Source organism: Phalaenopsis equestris, unplaced genomic scaffold (genome assembly GCF_001263595.1).
Source record: "Phalaenopsis equestris unplaced genomic scaffold, ASM126359v1 Scaffold001333, whole genome shotgun sequence".
In the NCBI taxonomy this organism is placed as follows: domain Eukaryota; kingdom Viridiplantae; phylum Streptophyta; class Magnoliopsida; order Asparagales; family Orchidaceae; genus Phalaenopsis; species Phalaenopsis equestris.
Genome location: NW_018165772.1, coordinates 124,083 through 141,128, shown reverse-complemented (window position 1 = coordinate 141,128; position 17,046 = coordinate 124,083). Strand labels below are relative to the sequence as shown.

The window sequence follows — 17,046 nt, the reverse complement described above, 5'->3', positions numbered from 1 at the left end:
ATATTATTTATATTGTTTCATGAAATTTAAATATTAATAAGGAAATTTTAAATTTTATATCTCCATTTATATATTTGATATGTTTATTGTACAAATCCTTTTATTCTATATTATGATCAAATAAATTTTTAATTAGTTTTATATAAATTTTAAATTATCATCGAATTATCTTCAACTCTTGACTTGAGGATGATCTAATCATAACTTAAAGCTAGTTTAATTATGATAATTTAAAGTTGATTTGATCTTAATTCAAATATAATATCATTATAATATCATTATGATTTTAGGATGATATATATTGACTAGGCTCAAATATGATTTGAAGATATTTTCCATCATGGCTTAACCATATTTCAAATATAATTTAAAGGTTATTTAAAATTGATTAAAAAATGTTTCTAATAAGTAATGTAAATTTAAAATTATCCTTTTAAATTTATAAATATAAAAATTTATTATAATAATATAAAATAAATAATAAAATATATAATAAGTTCATAACAAACTACTAGTTGAATAATGCATAAATTTATTTTTAAAAATAAATAAAAAGCTAGTTAAGATTTAAATATTGTTATTTTATTTAAATTTATTCAATTTAAACAAACAAATATAAATATATTTATAAAAATGAGAAAATTAATGATCGTGGGCCGGTAATTTACTGGTTGACACTATAAATAGTTGGAGGTTTTAGGGTTTCGTGGTTACGACGTCCGCCGCTCATTCCTCGAGTTCTCGCTCTCTTCAAGTCGATCGCCGGCTCGAGTGTTAGCTGATCGAAGGGAGGAAAAGAACAATGGCGGATTCTAAAGCAGTCACCATCAGGACCCGAAAGTTCATGACCAATCGTCTTCTCTCTCGCAAGCAGTTTGTGAGTTCAGAAAACCCTAAAGCCTCATTTGTCTCTTTTTTTGGGATGGAGCCTTTGGTTTTCAATAATTGATGAGTTATTCTTGTTTGGTTTCAGGTGATCGATGTTCTTCACCCGGGAAGGCCGAATGTGTCCAAGGTGCGCTCTGAACGTCGTTTTTTCTTGAGATCTTGCTTTTTATTCGAGTTTTTCGATCGTTTTGGTTTATTTTCTTTGGTAATTTTTTTATCTTGCCGTTGATTAACTGAAGGCTGAGTTGAAAGAGAAGCTAGCTAAGCTGTACGATGTTAAGGATCAGAACTCGATCTTTGTGTTCAAGTTCAGGACGCAATTTGGTGGCGGGAAGTCTACTGGGTTTGGCCTGATCTATGATTCTGTAGAGAGCGCTAAGAAATTTGAGCCCAAATACCGCCTTATCAGGGTATGATTCTGTTTTTCTCTTTTCACCTTTTTTGTTAGAAATCTAACATTAAAAATAGAGTATTATTTCTTTGCTTGTTGATTGCAATGTTGTACGAGTTCTAAATAAAATAGTATTTTGAACGTGATTTCTGAAGATTGATATAAAAACCTAAATGTTACTGATTATTTACATTTGAAATTGTGCTTCATTGCTGTTTGATGAGCACCACAGATCTTCCATGCGTAACCTTAGTGAAAAATTAGAAGAAAAAATTATCTGTTCATTGTTTTGTCTCACATTTCTCTTTAAAGAAACAATACCTTAATTTCTCTTCAACCAGACCAGAAAGAAAGAAAAAAAGTATTCAATTTTTTCAATTTCTCTTCAACCAGACCAGAAAGAAAGAAAAAAAAAAAGTATTCAATTTTTTCTGCTAATCAAATGCTTAAAAAATAATTTTATTTCATTTCCTTTACTGTTTTCATTTTTATTTATTCCCATTGAAAAAGTGAATTTTGTAGAAGAAAGTTGTTGTATAGATGTGGTTTAAGGCTCACTCTCAGCATATGATAGGGCTTCAATTTATGAGGAATGCGCTTACTGTTAGATTTGAGATGGAGTTAGCATACTATATGATAACTTATGCTTATGAAATTTCAAGGACAATTTGTGTATTTTACTAAGCCTTTAATGTTTCTATCATGTAAAGTAGGGTTATCATATGCTTATGAAGTTTCAAGGGCAATTTGTGAACTTTACTTGGTCGCTGATGTTTTTATCTTGTAAAATAGGGTTATAAATATTTTTTAGGACTTGTACACATACATATAGCTTGTGGGGTTTATTAGCACGTAAAAAAAAATGTCAATGGAACATGGCATGGTGAACCATCGACGCCATTTGCATGTGATGGCGTGGCACACCAAAATAACAAGTGATATTTGCACCATGTATAGGCAATTGTGAATGACGTATTGTCTGCATAAAGCATGCTAAATTAATTTTTAAGATTTAATATAAAAAATTAATAAAAAAATTTATTTATACTATTCAATTTACATATATTTGCATATTTGTCATCTAGAAATATTTATTTCTATTGCACCCGAATTTTAAATATCAGATCAAACATGCAAATAATACTAATTTTTAAAAATTAAACTTTTTTCATAAATATGTTTATATGTGATTATACTACAAAATCTTATATTTGTAATTACATAAAAGTTGTGTGGTGTTTATGTAAATTTTATCATGCATTCACACGCTAACACATGATTTTTAAACATTTTCTTTTATTTCATTAGACTAAATAGATGGTCTTGATAGGCTTCCATCGTGTGCGAGTTCCAAGCCAGGTGTGAGAGCCCTTGGCGTGTTTTGTCATAGAAATTCTACTCCACAGATGAACTTTGGAACCCCATGGATGAATTCAAGGTCTAAAGTTATAAGATCCTAGCGTGACTTATTGGTCGGAACTTTGGAACCCCATGGATGAATTCAAGGTCTAAGTTATAAGATCCTAGCGTGACTAGTGTTTTGTTAAGCCTTAGTTGTGGGTGGATAGTAGAAATAAGATTGTCAAGGACCTCGACATCTTCTAGGCTTACCACTTGACGAGAAAGGATTTCATAACGAATGAGTTGTATTACCTGATTTAAGCTTAACAATTGCTTTGACCTAGGGGTGTTAAGTGAGCCAAGCTGCCTCGCGCCAATAAATGGCTTGTTAGCTCAGCTAACAAGCCAAGTTCAAGTATGACCCTAATCGATTTGTTAGCTTACGAGCTAGCTTGTTTAAAAAAAGTATTAATATAAATATACTCAAAATATAATATATTTTAACACTTTGTATTTAAATTATTAAAAATATTAAAAAGTAATATTTTATATCTTATATCAAGTGATTTTTTATTATTTATCTCTTAGTTGTTCATTCTCTTTGTCATTTTATTAAAACACTATCTTAAATTAATATTATTTTCTCTCTTTTATAATAAGCAAACAATTTTGAACCCATAGATTTAAGCTTGAGCTTGAGCTTGAACTCGATTAATAATTAATCAAGTTTCAGCTCAAGCTGAGGTTGGCTAGTTCGACTCACTTGTTTACACCCATAGCTCGATTATCCTTAATCAGTCAACTATGGGCTTGCTTGAATCCAAGCCTGTCCCTCCAAAAATTATTAATTTTTTTTATCCGTGTATAACCCTTTAGAAGTATTGAACATTTTTGGGGTCTTTGACCATTGATGCAACCAATAGAAATGGAAGTCGATATGGAAGAAGTCTGCTTTGCAACAGCGGAGAAAATCAAATGTACTAACAAATTATTGAAATTATGATACGCGTGAGTTCTTGAATTGTGCTTTGAGATGTGAGCATGTCGTGTTTCAGATCATATATATTTCTTAGATTGCCATTCAATGGGCTAAAATTTACTTCTCAGGGAATTTCATGCACCACCACTCTAGCCTTTGTCAGTGGAACCCGGTGAGTAAACTAAGTCTCCATGAGGATCCGTTTAGCCTCCATTTATTATGTAGAAAGTGCACAAAATGGAAATGTTCGTTTGACTATTCATTTTTTCTGAATGTTTTTACATCGCAACGCTATTTCGTTGATATTTCCATTCTGAATCACGAAGAGGATGCGGAATTTTGAAGTGTGGCTTTTAAAAGATATTCTCGACGGTGATGTGCCGCCAAACGAGTCCCATGTGATTAAGAAATTTTCTTTAAAAATGGTGTTTACATCTATATCACTCAAAACATTTCTATTTACAAAACTAGCTCAGGTGATTTTTTTAAAACTATCGAATTGATTCATTTACACTTTCATGGTCAAGCCATTGATAATTTGAGAAAAATGATAAATATGGGTTGAGGTTTTATCACAATCTTTGATATTTGGGTAAGAATTTGAAAAATGGATTGAAGATGGATTTGTAATAGTAATGTTTTGATTGCTATGTATGTAATTGCCTCTTTTTTTTTTTAGATGTGATAATTTTAGTAACAAAGCCTCTTGAACACCCTCCATGACTTGGTGAACCATAGTGGATTTGTTTTTTGTTCACAACTTTTGCAATCTTTTATTAAGAACAATTTTCTTCTGCACTGATGATTTATCCGGAGGCTTTAGAAGAGTATGGTTAAAACTTAAAAGCCTTATATTTGGTATGTTTAATGTTCTGATTTTAATCCGAATTTCTCGAACAATGTAATATTTAATGAATATTCTGCCAGAAAACATATATTAGAACTTTTTTCAATGTTGATCATTAAAGGTTTAAAGCATGTATTTATTTGACAAGGCAACTGGACATCTTATATCTCGAAGTTATGCAAATTTTATATGCATTTTTTATTTAGATGACCTCCTGATCGTTTAGTTTAATCAACTCCACATATTTATTGAGAGGTTTGATGGAGAAGCACCAGTAAGTAGGATTTATATATGATTTTTATTGTTTTAGAAAAAATCTTATGATAAGGTTCTATTGTAAGTTTTTTTGGAGAGTTATAGAAAAGAGAAGTGTTGATATGACTTTTGTTCAAGCTAGGAAAGATATGTAACACTTGATAAAACAAAATGGAGAATAAAGATTCATCTAGCTGACCCAATTTAGTGAGATAAATGCTTCTTCTTCTTCTTCTTGTTTCTTTGTGTTGGAGTTACAGTGGCTTTTCCATTGTCTTTGCACACTGTTTTGAATCTTCTTCATAATATTATTTTTTTTAATTTACTTATGTTTTTTTTTTTTAGTATGTGGATTTTTATTTTCCTTAAAAATTTCACGCACTAATTAATCCTTTGCAATCTCTACGAATCTTTATTGATCTCATCATTATTTTAAAATGTAATATTTAATGAATATTCACATTTTTTACCTTTCAGATAATTACTCATCTGGTGTTTGTGTAATGATTTACAGAATGGATTGGCCACGAAGGTGGAGAAATCAAGGAAGCAGATGAAAGAAAGGAAGAACAGAGCAAAGAAAATCCGTGGCGTGAAGAAGGTTAGTTTTGATCTTTTTAGTTGATTCAGGCCTAGAAGAAATTTTCATTGTTTATTTTTTTTAATAATAATAATAATATTATTATTAAAATTCACTCAAATACCACCACACAATTCTTAAGTATTTGCATATCTAAAGACCTAAAACTTGATATTTACATTTTAAACCCTTTGTCATAAACATGGATGAAATTGTCTTTTTTTAAAAAAAAAAAATTAGTGAAGGTGATATTTTTTTAATATATAAGAATTGCGTGCTGTATGTAAATGCCCCTTATTGTTATTGTTGATATTATTATTATTGCAGACCAAGGCTGGAGAGGCTGCCAAGGCAGGCAAGAAGAAGTGAATGCTATCTTCAGCAACGTATGAGATTATAATTTATAATCCTTTTCTTTTTCTTTTTCTTGCGGTTTGAGAAATGGATGCTAAATTGTGGCTGTGATTTTTGAATTTTGAACCATTCTGTTACTTCTGTAGTTTGTTAAAACGTTTCTTTTTTAAGGATATTTTTTCAGTTCGGTCCCAATTTGTTTGTACTGTGCATGACTTTCGAGCATTAGATTTAACATGAATCAGGTTCTGCTTTTAGCAAATGAAGATGTCTTTTTAAGGGCTTGATTGATTATTTGTTTGTTTGATGTTAATACTAAAGTGCAAAACTATAAAATCCAATTATCCAATCACATAGTAAATTATACTCAACATTTCTCTAAAACTAATAAGGATCATCATTTACATGCATGCTAACCAATTCCTGTGTATTTTACATGTCCCACACCAAAATATTTCCCTTTTTACATTTACACAACAAAAACTTTCATATCAAATAGAAAAATACCGCTTGAAAAAAGTTAAAAATGAAATTTTGGTGTTAAATAATGTAAATACATAAGATTTAAGTGATATGTAAATAAATGTCTATCCAAAGTTAACATACATATAATTATAAGTAATCAATCTACACAACTATGCCTGCATAAAGAAAGGAATCACATAATTGCTAACATTTTGATTACTCTCAGCCTCTTTCTTCTCAACTATATCTTTCAAACTTGACCATGTCTTCCTCTTCCTTCTGCTGCTGCTTAGCTCCAACTTTCCAGATTCCGACTCGCTCGTCTTCCTCCACTTCTTCTTCTTTGCTGAAACATTATGTTGTTGCATCGGAGTTGAAGGAGTCTCTTGATCATAAAAATCCGATTTCAATATAGGATCTCGATCATCTATCTTGATGGAACTATGATGTTTAGATTCTGATGTGGCATCTAATTTCCACTCTTTCGAAGATATTAGAGTTTTGATGTGGCCTTTGGTGGTGCCGTTGATCAAGTTGCGATGATGACAGAAGTTGCAAGTGTATATGACATTGTTTTGCAAGCTGCGTGATTTCATCTTCGATCGCCTTCGCTTGTTATTCGTACATTTTTCAATCCGAATTGTGCAGTTATATCCCGGTTGGAGGTTGCTTTCGCATCTGCGAAAAAAGAAAAAGAAAAAGTATTTATATTGTTGGAAAAGAAGAGCATGGAGATAATTTACAAAGTTATCCAACAATTGAGTTAATCCACGTTAAAAAAGTACATTAAGATTAGGCTTGGTTGGTGTCAGTACGTGTGTGTGTGTGTGTGTGTCGCAAGCCACAACCTGTTGTTTGTCGGAATTCATTGTAAATCCCCTCAGGTCACGGGTTCGATCTCCAGTGACGCTGGGTTTTCGAATATTTAGGCACATGACGCGGACTTTCATCATAAGGCCAAGCGCATAGGAAATCGATATTTGAGCCTCTACAAAATACCAATTTCCTCATTATATATATATATATATATATATAACACATACATGAAATATTTATTGATCTATGAAGAGGGCACTCTAGTCATTTCTATAAAATTTTTGGACACTTTATTAGATATTTTTAGTAAGTACTCATCATTTTATATTTTTTTGGAATATATTTGTGGAAAGTACAAATGTGAATCGAATTTTAAGATTTACATACATACCACTCAATTCCTGTGTATTTACATATCTAAAACCTAAACCTCAATTTTTACATATATGCCACATTACCATGCATGAATCTAGATATGTAAATATATATGAGTTGGATGGTTTGTATGTAAATGCCCCAATTTCTCTACTTCAAAATCAGCTTTATTTAAAGAGTTTATGAGCTTCAATAAAATATCACAAAACGAATGGATGTAGACATATCATCGACTTATCCAAGTCGACGATCCCAACAACTAAACTCAATTGACAATTTCTTCAAAATAGTTGACTTTTCAGCATCACTATAAGTCAATCTCTGCATTCATAAGCCGGACCATGTTATTGATGCCCTCATGCCCCAACTTGATTGGGCTTCAGAGGCTTCTTAAAGGTTTTATGAATGACTTATAAGGCTCAGAAAAGCTTTAAGAATTGTATTGTTGACTTTTCATGCAATAGTTAGCCAATAGTTAAGCCGATAGAACCCTTTTGGTATTTGGATGACTTATTGTGGGAGACTAATTGGGAAAATGGTGTGGATTGGTAAATGAAGATGTGCGGATGTTTTCTTATAGCAAAAGATGATTATGATTAATGCAAAATGCCAGATCATCCCTCTCCAAAGTGACAACATTTGAAGAAATCACCCAAGCCGTTCGAGGGAGAGGATGACCGCCAGGCAAATGCTTGCTATCCTTCTTCACACATTGACATCACAAAGACAACATTTTTAAAATTCACACACATTGATTTCTTCTTTTTATTTCCTCAATTTCACAAGGTCAAGCAAAGCATAGTTCATGGAACATAATCTAGCTATGCATGTGGCCACCAAGTTCTTTACTAAGAAAATCAAATTTATTTAATGAGCTTAAAGCTAATATAGAAAACTTTTGTATTTACATATCTAACAATGTCTCAATCAAGTAAGTGATAATAAAATGGAAGATTTACATACATCCACTGAACACTTATATACTTACATATCTAACAACTAAACTTCAATTTTTTACACATATTTCACCTTACCTATGCATGAAAAGGTGCAAGTATTACCCGTTTAAAAGTTAAGTATTACATAACAGTGGTATTTTTAATGTGATGTTAAAGATTTGAATGTCATGCATACAAATATCATAGTTTAGGTGTTAGATATGCAATTACGTAGGAATTCAATGGTATGTATGTAAATATCCCTAATAAAATTAACAATATCATCTTCAACCAATCAATAAGGCCTGAGAAAAGAAACCCATAAACATAACAAGCAGAAGTACAGCTTACCTTTCACAAAAGAAGAATGCTTTATCCAATGGAACCCCTAAAGCCTCAGCAGTAGCTGCTAAACGTTGGCCAAAAAAACCACCAAGAGGAGGCATTCCCCCTTCTCCGCCCGCCCAAGCTGCCAATTTTTGCAGATGCTTTATCTTCAAAATCGAGCTCACATCCACCTCCTTCTTCCCGATGTTCTCCTCCCGCAAAGTAGCACCTTTACAGATCCCACGTTTCAAGCTCCATCCATCCTTCTCTCTTCTGCCCATCTTCCCTGGATCAACCTACCTCTTAGTTTTCAAATTTTCTCACAAAGCAGCGGATTTCACGGCGGATTTAGTGAATCCGGAAAGAGCGAGGAGAAAGAATGGCGCGAATTGGCTTACCTTGATCAATTATTTTGGGGAGGAGCGGAGCGGAAGGAGAAGAAAGATGGGAGTTTCGGAGGTCTCTGTAAGCTAGGGTTCGGTAGCCAAACAATCAACCAAGCAAAAATACCGAGCAGTCGAGCCAACGCCGACTCGCCGAGGACAAAGAGACTATATCGAAGACAAATAGAAACAGAGATTAGAGAACGAACACAAACGACAAACCCTAAGCTCTCGCAGCTGCTAGCCGGGGAAGGAGAAGAGGACGAGGAAGAGGCAGCCCAACCCGAAATTTTTCACGATGTTGGGGAAGGACTTATATTTATATAAATATATAATTTTTTATAATAATACAAATATATTATTATTAATAATTTATGATATATTATAATTTATAGTATTTAATTTTTTTAATATGTATTTTTTTTTATTTGAAAAGCTCTAATTAATTATAATTTATAGTATTTAATTTTATGAATTTATATTTAATCTAAAATTATGTTTAGACACCGTGATAATTTTTTATATATAAATATTTTAAATTATTTTATAATTCAAACAATAACGATTCAAACACAAGTTTGCTCGTGTTTAGTTCGTTTATAAGTCGAAGAAAAATTAATCATTCGTATTCATTTCATTTGCTCATCGAATGAATCAAATACGAACCCCATGACGAGTTGAACAAGAAGTGTTGGCAAGCGACGAGCTTTGTAGACAATGGTTAAATCTGTAAATGAGAATGTGTATTTAAATATTAAAGCTTAAGCTTTAGATATGCAAATATATAGGAATTGCGGTATGTATGGAATTACTATTAATTGATTTAAAACAGATTATGTTAATTAAATTAATGTTATTTAGAACCTTGTTTGATTCTATAACTTCTATGTTTAATTACATTCATGCATGCTTAATTGTGCTAAATTAGTACTAATGATTAATATTTGATACGACACAAATAATTTTCATCATCCGGTAAGAATCTCGATACAATCTTTTAAACAAGAAACATTCAAACTTCAATTAAAGTCATCCAGAGCTCTGATCTCAGTAAACTTATGATCAAACTGACCAGCTCGATAAAGCGGACATAATGATATCAAAGTTAGTTAAATTTGAGTCAAATCAATTCCAGATAAAATCATTAAAACATTCCAAGAGGATTTCCGAACACATTTGGAAGGAAGAACTAATGCCGACGCTAGCAAGCTTATACTCGAATCGAGCGTCTCAACAAGATAAATCCAACGAGCCCAAGATCACTCAATTCCTACATCATTAATGCACTCAAATGTCCATTAAACACCACACGATTTAAGGAAACTCTCTGGACCTTCCGATCAAAATGATTCATATTCATGCATTAATGACACCAAGAACACTATAAATATAGCTCATCTCCCCTCATATGAGAGGAGGGACTAGAAGCTTTAGAGAGAATTAGAAGCTCTGAGAAAAAGCTGAAGTCCAAAACCACCACCGACCGTCGTCGAAACACCGCCAACCGCCATAGACCACTGCTGATCGTCGTCAACCATTAGCGATCGCGTCGGCCAATGCCCTCATATCACCTTCGTCGAGCACCGCTCATCGTAGTCAAACACCGCCGACCAGACTCCATCAATCAATGTTGTAACTTGGAAATGGGACAAGAGCTCACCATTATGGTCCATGTGCCAACTACGACCTACGTGGTAATCAGCTCATGTAGCCCCCAACTCCGATTCTAAAGGTCGGTGGACGTCATCACTACTCACTACTACAGTCCATATGCCAACAACGACCTACACGGTCATCAGCTCATGCAGTTTCTGACTTCGACCCCAATGGTCTACGGACGCCATCAATACTCGCACCTCATCAGCTCATGCAGCTCCCAACTCCGGTCACAACGATCTACGGACATCATCATTGCCCATCACTACGGTCCATATGCCAACAACGACCTACACAGTCATCAGCTCATGCAGTTTCAAATTTCGGCCCCAACGGCATACGAACATCATCAATACTCGCGCCCAACAACCTACGTGGTCATCAGCTCATGTAGCTCCAAACTCCTGTCCTAAAGGTCTATGGATGTCATCGCTGCTCCTCACTTCGGTCCATATGCCAATAACGACCTACACAATCATCAGCTCATGCAGTTCTTGACTTGGACCCAAGCGGTATACAGACGTCGTCAATACTCGCGCCCAACGACTTATGTGGTCATCAGGTAATGCAGCTCCCAACTTCAACCCCCACGGCCTAAGAAAGTCATTAATACTCACAAACTACAGTCTACATGATTCCTAGTTTCCACAACTGCTTACTATGGCTTCTTTGGTCAATCAACACTTCTGGAGCAACCATCTACAACACTCACGACAGACTACTACCTTCACAACAATCAACAATGACCATTGCAACTTGTTGTCACCAAGAACTGTAACCAAATTATAGTTATGCAACTTTGTAATCATATCTTCCCTAATTTAGAGGAAAAATGAACTCGTGTACTCATCATTCATAGTGGATTATTTCAACTGCACTAAACCCCCGTGGGTTTTCCCCCTTTCAAGGGTTTTCAATGTAAAAAGTTGAGGTATATCTTCCTGCTTATTTTTTTTTTATCTCTGTGTGTTGAATTTTTGTGCAATGCTAAGACGATAATTCATTACTCTACCGCCACGAATTTTCTAGCATGCATCAGTTTGGTGATATTTGTGGGAAAGCGAAGTCCCCCTACTTCTTTTCCCAATGATGTACTTCATCCTACTAGAGAAGGAACCTCCTTCACATTAGAGAAGGAACCTCCTTCACATCATGACAATCATCTCCTCAGGCTTACTTCTTTTCTTTTATTTTATTTGTGTGTGTTGAATTCTTGTGCAACACTAAGACGACAATCCATTACTCTGCCGCCGCGAATTTTCTAGCACACATCAATATTAGTAAATGAAAAACAAATTATACAAATTAAATTAATTTAAATTCACTAGGTGGAGATTATTTTTTAATTTAATAAATGAATGCTAATTTATAACTTATTAAAATGTTATCTTATATTAATTGTGATTTAATTTATTTTATTAATATCGGTATAAATTAACTTAAAATAACAAAATATTACAAACATATAAATCTTTATAAATCCTAAAATAAGCTGACAAGTAATTTAACTCAAATGTTCAAAGAGACGCAAATCCCAGCGCAGAAGATCGTCGGAGGAATCCATTTTCCGGCGATCGTGTCTCCGGATCCGGCGACTCAGCTTGATTTCCGGCGATTCGTCGATGGGGTGAAAGACCACCGTCCGCGGCTGGAGAATCTACTCCACACCAGCGGTGCGCTTCTCTTAAGGGGATTCCCTGTGAAGACAGCCGCGGATTTCAACGCAGTCATCGAGGCGTTTGGTTACGAGGAGCTTCCCTACGTCGGCGGTGCTGCTCCGCGGACAAGAGTTGTCGGAAGAGTCTTCACCGCGAATGAATCGCCGCCGGATCAGAAGATTCCATTTCATCATGAGATGGCCCAGGTTTAGTAATCCTTGTCACTCAATTTGCAATTGTTCATGCCGGTAACACGGGAGCACGCAGCATCAAAGAAAATGATGTAATGAGTACAGTCAAATTTATTCAAATTGTTGTATGATAAAAGTAACCCTAGCTGTGATTTGATATTAAACAAGAATACTATCATCCCATACAAATTGGTGGACATTTTAGGGCATCGTTGCTCTTCTTTATGTATTTGGCAGTGTTTTGTTTAGTCTTTTTTGTCGTAATGCTAACATAACACTGATACTAAATAATATAGAACAAAATTACTACAAAGTTGGAAAAAAAAATCGAGCTTTGTTCATCTGAGAATCTCCCCTGCGAAGATAACCCGCTTTAAAGAAATTTTAAATAGTCAAATTTACACCTGATTTTTCTCATGTTCAATTGTCTATTTTTTTCCAAAAAAGCAAAGGGTTGTCTTAAGAAAATTGATATTTCATATAAAAAATATAATGTTATATCTATAAATTGTATAACTTTTTGGATTATATTTGAGTGAGTTTATTTTTGGATATTTTATTTATTGATTCAAACATTTATTCTTTAGTGCGGAAAGATTGTGTGGGAAAAAAGGACTTGGGTATTCGTTTGGCCTATTTGGAGAAGTTTTGGCATTAGCTACGATCAAGGCAGGTCATATGGCTCGAACTTGAGTATATGGATATATGTGGGAGTATAGCATTTCCTTGTGTGTAGGGGATGGGTGTGTGTCTCAAAATGCAAATTTGATGTAAATTGATTTAATTTCAAGACCTTTGCAATAAATTTTTATGTTCTTTATGAATTATGTTGATTGTCGCCCATCGAGATATTATATGCTTTGGCCTAATGGCCTCACGTTTTTATCCCATTTGTGTAATTTTCTAGGAGGTTACCTATCCTGGGAGTCCTCCTGCACAAGCAGGTTTAACTTTAGAGTTTCTGATGAAATTCCAACCAAGTGTAGCATTACTATTTTGAAAAAATTACAATTTAATCACATCAATTAAAACATCAAAACTCAAAAGGCTGCATTCTTTTAATTTTGGTTTGACGTAGCCTTCATTCATTGATGGGCTTTTATTCCATGTGGTATGGCCCCTTAGAGATCAGAGTTTGTCATAGTGAAGGATTAGCAATTTTGGAGCAACATTTTCTAACATTCTTTTTATTAGTAGTCCTAGTAATTTGATAATGGCTTTTCTATTGAGTTTAACCAAAGATGAAGAAAAAAGAATATAAATCGTATAATTGCTCAATATCAGCATAAGCGCCTATGGTATTTCTCAAACCATTTCTCACAATTGTTAATATTTAGAGTTTGAGAATTTACATACCTAGCGCACAATTCTTTTGTAATTACATATCTCACACTTAAACTATCATATTTACATACATGACTCTTTGGTGCTTTAAACCTATGCATGTAACAGTGTATTTTACTCATAAAAAGTGGTGATAGTGCTATTATTGCTGTCATATTAAATTTTTTAGTGCTAATTGTATAAATATGAAAGTTTAGGTGTGAGATATGTAAATACATATGAATTATGTGTTATGTAAGTAAAGGCCCCTTAGATTTTAAGCCATTATTTGTTATTTTAATGCTCTGATAGTCTGCTAGGTTCCAGAGTACCCATCAAAGCTATTTTTCTTCTGCGAAGTGGAACCTAAAACTGGTGGGGAAACGCCTATTGTTCTCAGCCACTATATTTATGAGAGAATGAAGGAAAAGCACCAAGAATTTGTGGAGAAATTAGAGAATCATGGTTTGATCTATACGAGAGTATTAGGGACAGAAGATGACCCTTCTTCTCCAATTGGTCGTGGCTGGCATTCAACTTTTCTAACCGAAGATAAAAACGTAGCAGAGGAAAGGTATGTCAATTTTGTTTTGTGATTTAGATTCACCTTCTTTGATCTCAAGATTGTTTCAGTTTCATATAGTGATTTTCAGCTAAACTAACTTCTTATAAGAAAAAGTGGTTCACCGAGTTGATAAGCATCAAATATGCTTTAATCAAAATAATATTTAATTTAGCTAAACAAACTGTTATTACCAAAATCAATGTTCAAATTGTCAGGTTATATCCAAGGTTCATCTCTGCAACTAATTATGCTCATAAAAGAGATTTGAAATGGCATCGAGAAAATCTTGCAAGCGAAGTGATCAGGCTGATAGGAGTGCAAATTAAGTATTACTGACAGGATACCAAGAACTTAATTATAAATCTGTTATTAGTTATCTTTCTTAGTTGCCGGTTGTAAACTAGTACCATTCTATTTTTTTGAATTTAAACACCTGAACAAATTTTGTAGAAAGTAAGAAGTTAGGAAGGATCCTTTAGTGTTATCAAGTCCACCCAAAAATTTGTTGAACACAAAGAATCAATGACTTTTTGAATATTGGTTATGTTTTATGTGTTAACTTTTCTTTTATTTTGTGCTCTCTTATAAAATCAATGACTATTTATAAAATCAATGTATGGAGGCTTCTCTCTTATAAAATCACATAAATTTATAAAATCAAATTTATGTGTTTTCTCTTGTATGGAGGCTTCTTTTATAAAATCAAATTTATCAATGACTATTTATAAAATCAATGTATGGAGGCTTCTTTTATTTTGTGCTCTCTTTTCTTTTTATTTCGTGGTCAACATTGGTGCGTATAGATTGTTAAAGTCCTGTTTCTATCATTTGGTTAATAATGCTTTTATATCACTTTTAATTTGCACTCAACTTTACTATATTTTCTGCTCATCTCTTCTTTTGCCACGTTTATTTCGCTCCCAAATCCCGGAGCCATCAGTCTCAAATTATTAATTTAAACATGTTGTATCTGCAAATCTTGTTTACCAGTATGCTTTGTGTTTTCCTATCATTCTCTTGTTCTCCTATTTATAAAAGCCATTTACATACATAACACACAATTCTTATGTATTTACATATCTCACGCCTAAACTTTCATTTTTACACACACTGCACTCAAATCCTTAATACATAAAAAAAATTAGCACCATTATCACTTTTTGAAAGCAAAATACACCTTTTCATGCATAGGTTTAAAGCACCAAAGTACTATGAATGTAAATATAAAAGTTTAGGTGTAAGATATGTAAATACATAAGAATTGTGTGCACTATCGAATGTAAATTTGCCTATTTATAAAATCACAGACCATTCTGATGTGCAACTTCAAAAACCTCAGAGCAGCTCGATTGGGGATGAAGCTGGAGTGGATGGAAGACGGCGTTAAAACTATAATGGGTCCGATACCTGCTATTAAACTCGACCCGACGAGGGGGAGAAAAATATGGTTCAACAGTATGGTTGCCGCTTATACCGGTTGGAAAGATTTGCGAAATGATCCCGTTAAAGCCGTAAAATTTGGAGATGGAACACCTTTGCCTTATGATATTATGTATGATTGCTTGGATATCCTTGAAAAAGAATGTGTGGCCATGCCTTGGAAGCAAGGAGACATACTTCTAGTGGATAATTTAGCCGTCCTGCACTCCCGGCGATCCTTCGAGCCGCCTCGACGCATTCTCGCTTCGCTCTGTAAATAGAGGTATTCTATCTTTTTATTCTGCATCAAAACTCATTTGCATCTTTAGAATCATTAAATCTTATGTAAATCTTATCAGGGTTGTATTTGTAATTGTCACAGCATGTTTTGATCTTATCAGGGTTGTATTTGTAATTGTCACAGCATGTTTTGTTCCTGCTTTTTAATTTGCAATTGTCATTGTTTCTTTAGTACGGTGGGGGTTGGTGGGGGTCTTGAGGATGTGTGGACAGGTAGCATTCTGTATTTTTATGCCAATAGTTAACTTTTGCAGTTTATGGCACCAAAACGATATAAATGTAAATAAAAAATTTAAGATGTTAAATATATAAATACACAAGAGTTGTGAGGTATGCATGTAAATCTCCTCTCTGTCTCTATGTCTCTGGCAAGCAGCATTTGTGGACAAAATTCTGCTAACTTCTTTTGTTCTCACTCAACTTTAGTTTATCAAACATGATAGGGTTTTATATAGTTTTAAAATTAGTATTAAAGGCTTATATAATTGTATTTTTTTTTTTTTTTTGGATTTTTTTATATCACTTAAAATTAGCTAATTTTTATATCTACCTCCTAAAATATCCTATTTACATAAATTATCGCTATTTAATGTTATTGCGGCCTTCTCATTTTTGCCTTACCTTCTAAAAACCCTAAATATCCCCAAAATAGTGAAACTCTCGATCATTAATAGGGGAAAAATATTGTGCCCGAAGTCCTGATTCAAGCTGCGTTGCTTGCATCCGGAAAACAGACGTGATATGGAAGGAGCGGAGGAGAAAAAAAAATAAAAACTTCTGTGTATCGTGTCCATTGTCCGGACGAAGATTCTGTCCAGATTTTGGACGCAATATTTTCTCAATAAATAGAAGAGAAAGTTAAGATTGCGTCTTGCTAATACAAAAGGCATAGACAGAGTCTTTCGTTTCGTTGTTTGTATGTAAAGAAAGAAGGATCTCATCGAAAAATCATAACTCGACTAACAATTTGCACAACATAATAGGATCTTGTTGGG

The 17,046-nt window shown here is 33.7% G+C and overlaps 3 protein-coding genes across 4 annotated transcripts; 2 read left to right on the top strand and 1 right to left on the bottom strand.

Annotated features, from left to right (window-relative positions):
- The first annotated feature begins 700 nt into the window (after positions 1-700).
- Positions 701-5,830, top strand: LOC110034034 (40S ribosomal protein S24-1). Its single transcript, XM_020738265.1, has 5 exons — positions 701-877; positions 974-1,015; positions 1,128-1,298; positions 5,216-5,302; positions 5,609-5,830. The coding sequence occupies exons 1-5, from the start codon at positions 803-805 to the stop codon at positions 5,648-5,650; spliced, it is 417 nt and encodes a 138-aa protein (XP_020593924.1). The 5' UTR covers positions 701-802; the 3' UTR covers positions 5,651-5,830.
- A 348-nt stretch (positions 5,831-6,178) lies between these two features.
- On the bottom strand, positions 6,179-9,229 carry LOC110034036. 2 transcript variants are annotated; one of them, XM_020738269.1, is made up of 3 exons: positions 8,955-9,229; positions 8,581-8,842; positions 6,179-6,778 (listed from the first exon to the last, which is right to left on the bottom strand). In XM_020738269.1, the coding sequence occupies exons 2-3, from the start codon at positions 8,835-8,837 to the stop codon at positions 6,271-6,273; spliced, it is 765 nt and encodes a 254-aa protein (XP_020593928.1). In that variant the 5' UTR covers positions 8,838-8,842; positions 8,955-9,229; the 3' UTR covers positions 6,179-6,270. The 2 variants fall into 2 exon arrangements, with proteins under 2 accessions (XP_020593928.1, XP_020593929.1); XM_020738270.1 differs by having other exon boundaries at positions 8,581-8,837.
- Positions 9,230-12,108: 2,879 nt separating this feature from the next.
- LOC110034038 (clavaminate synthase-like protein At3g21360) lies at positions 12,109-16,311 on the top strand. Its single transcript, XM_020738272.1, has 3 exons — positions 12,109-12,459; positions 14,088-14,341; positions 15,672-16,311. The coding sequence occupies exons 1-3, from the start codon at positions 12,109-12,111 to the stop codon at positions 16,030-16,032; spliced, it is 966 nt and encodes a 321-aa protein (XP_020593931.1). The 3' UTR covers positions 16,033-16,311.
- The last annotated feature ends 735 nt before the right edge of the window (positions 16,312-17,046 follow it).

What these genes read in the sequence shown, in the direction of transcription:
- LOC110034034 (XM_020738265.1), top strand. Translation starts at nt 803, where the DNA reads ATGGCGGATTCTAAAGCAGTCACCATCAGGACCCGAAAGTTCATGACC. An exon ending in TTCTCTCTCGCAAGCAGTTT is followed by an intron (nt 878 to 973) that starts GTGAGTTCAGAA and finishes GTTTGGTTTCAG; the next exon opens with GTGATCGATGTTCTTCACCC. An exon ending in GAAGGCCGAATGTGTCCAAG is followed by an intron (nt 1,016 to 1,127) that starts GTGCGCTCTGAA and finishes GATTAACTGAAG; the next exon opens with GCTGAGTTGAAAGAGAAGCT.
- LOC110034036 (XM_020738269.1), bottom strand. Translation starts at nt 8,837, where the DNA reads ATGGGCAGAAGAGAGAAGGATGGATGGAGCTTGAAACGTGGGATCTGT. An exon ending in GCATTCTTCTTTTGTGAAAG is followed by an intron (nt 6,779 to 8,580) that starts GTAAGCTGTACT and finishes CTTTTTTCGCAG; the next exon opens with ATGCGAAAGCAACCTCCAAC.
- LOC110034038 (XM_020738272.1), top strand. Translation starts at nt 12,109, where the DNA reads ATGTTCAAAGAGACGCAAATCCCAGCGCAGAAGATCGTCGGAGGAATC. An exon ending in TTCATCATGAGATGGCCCAG is followed by an intron (nt 12,460 to 14,087) that starts GTTTAGTAATCC and finishes ATAGTCTGCTAG; the next exon opens with GTTCCAGAGTACCCATCAAA. An exon ending in AAAAACGTAGCAGAGGAAAG is followed by an intron (nt 14,342 to 15,671) that starts GTATGTCAATTT and finishes CAAAAACCTCAG; the next exon opens with AGCAGCTCGATTGGGGATGA.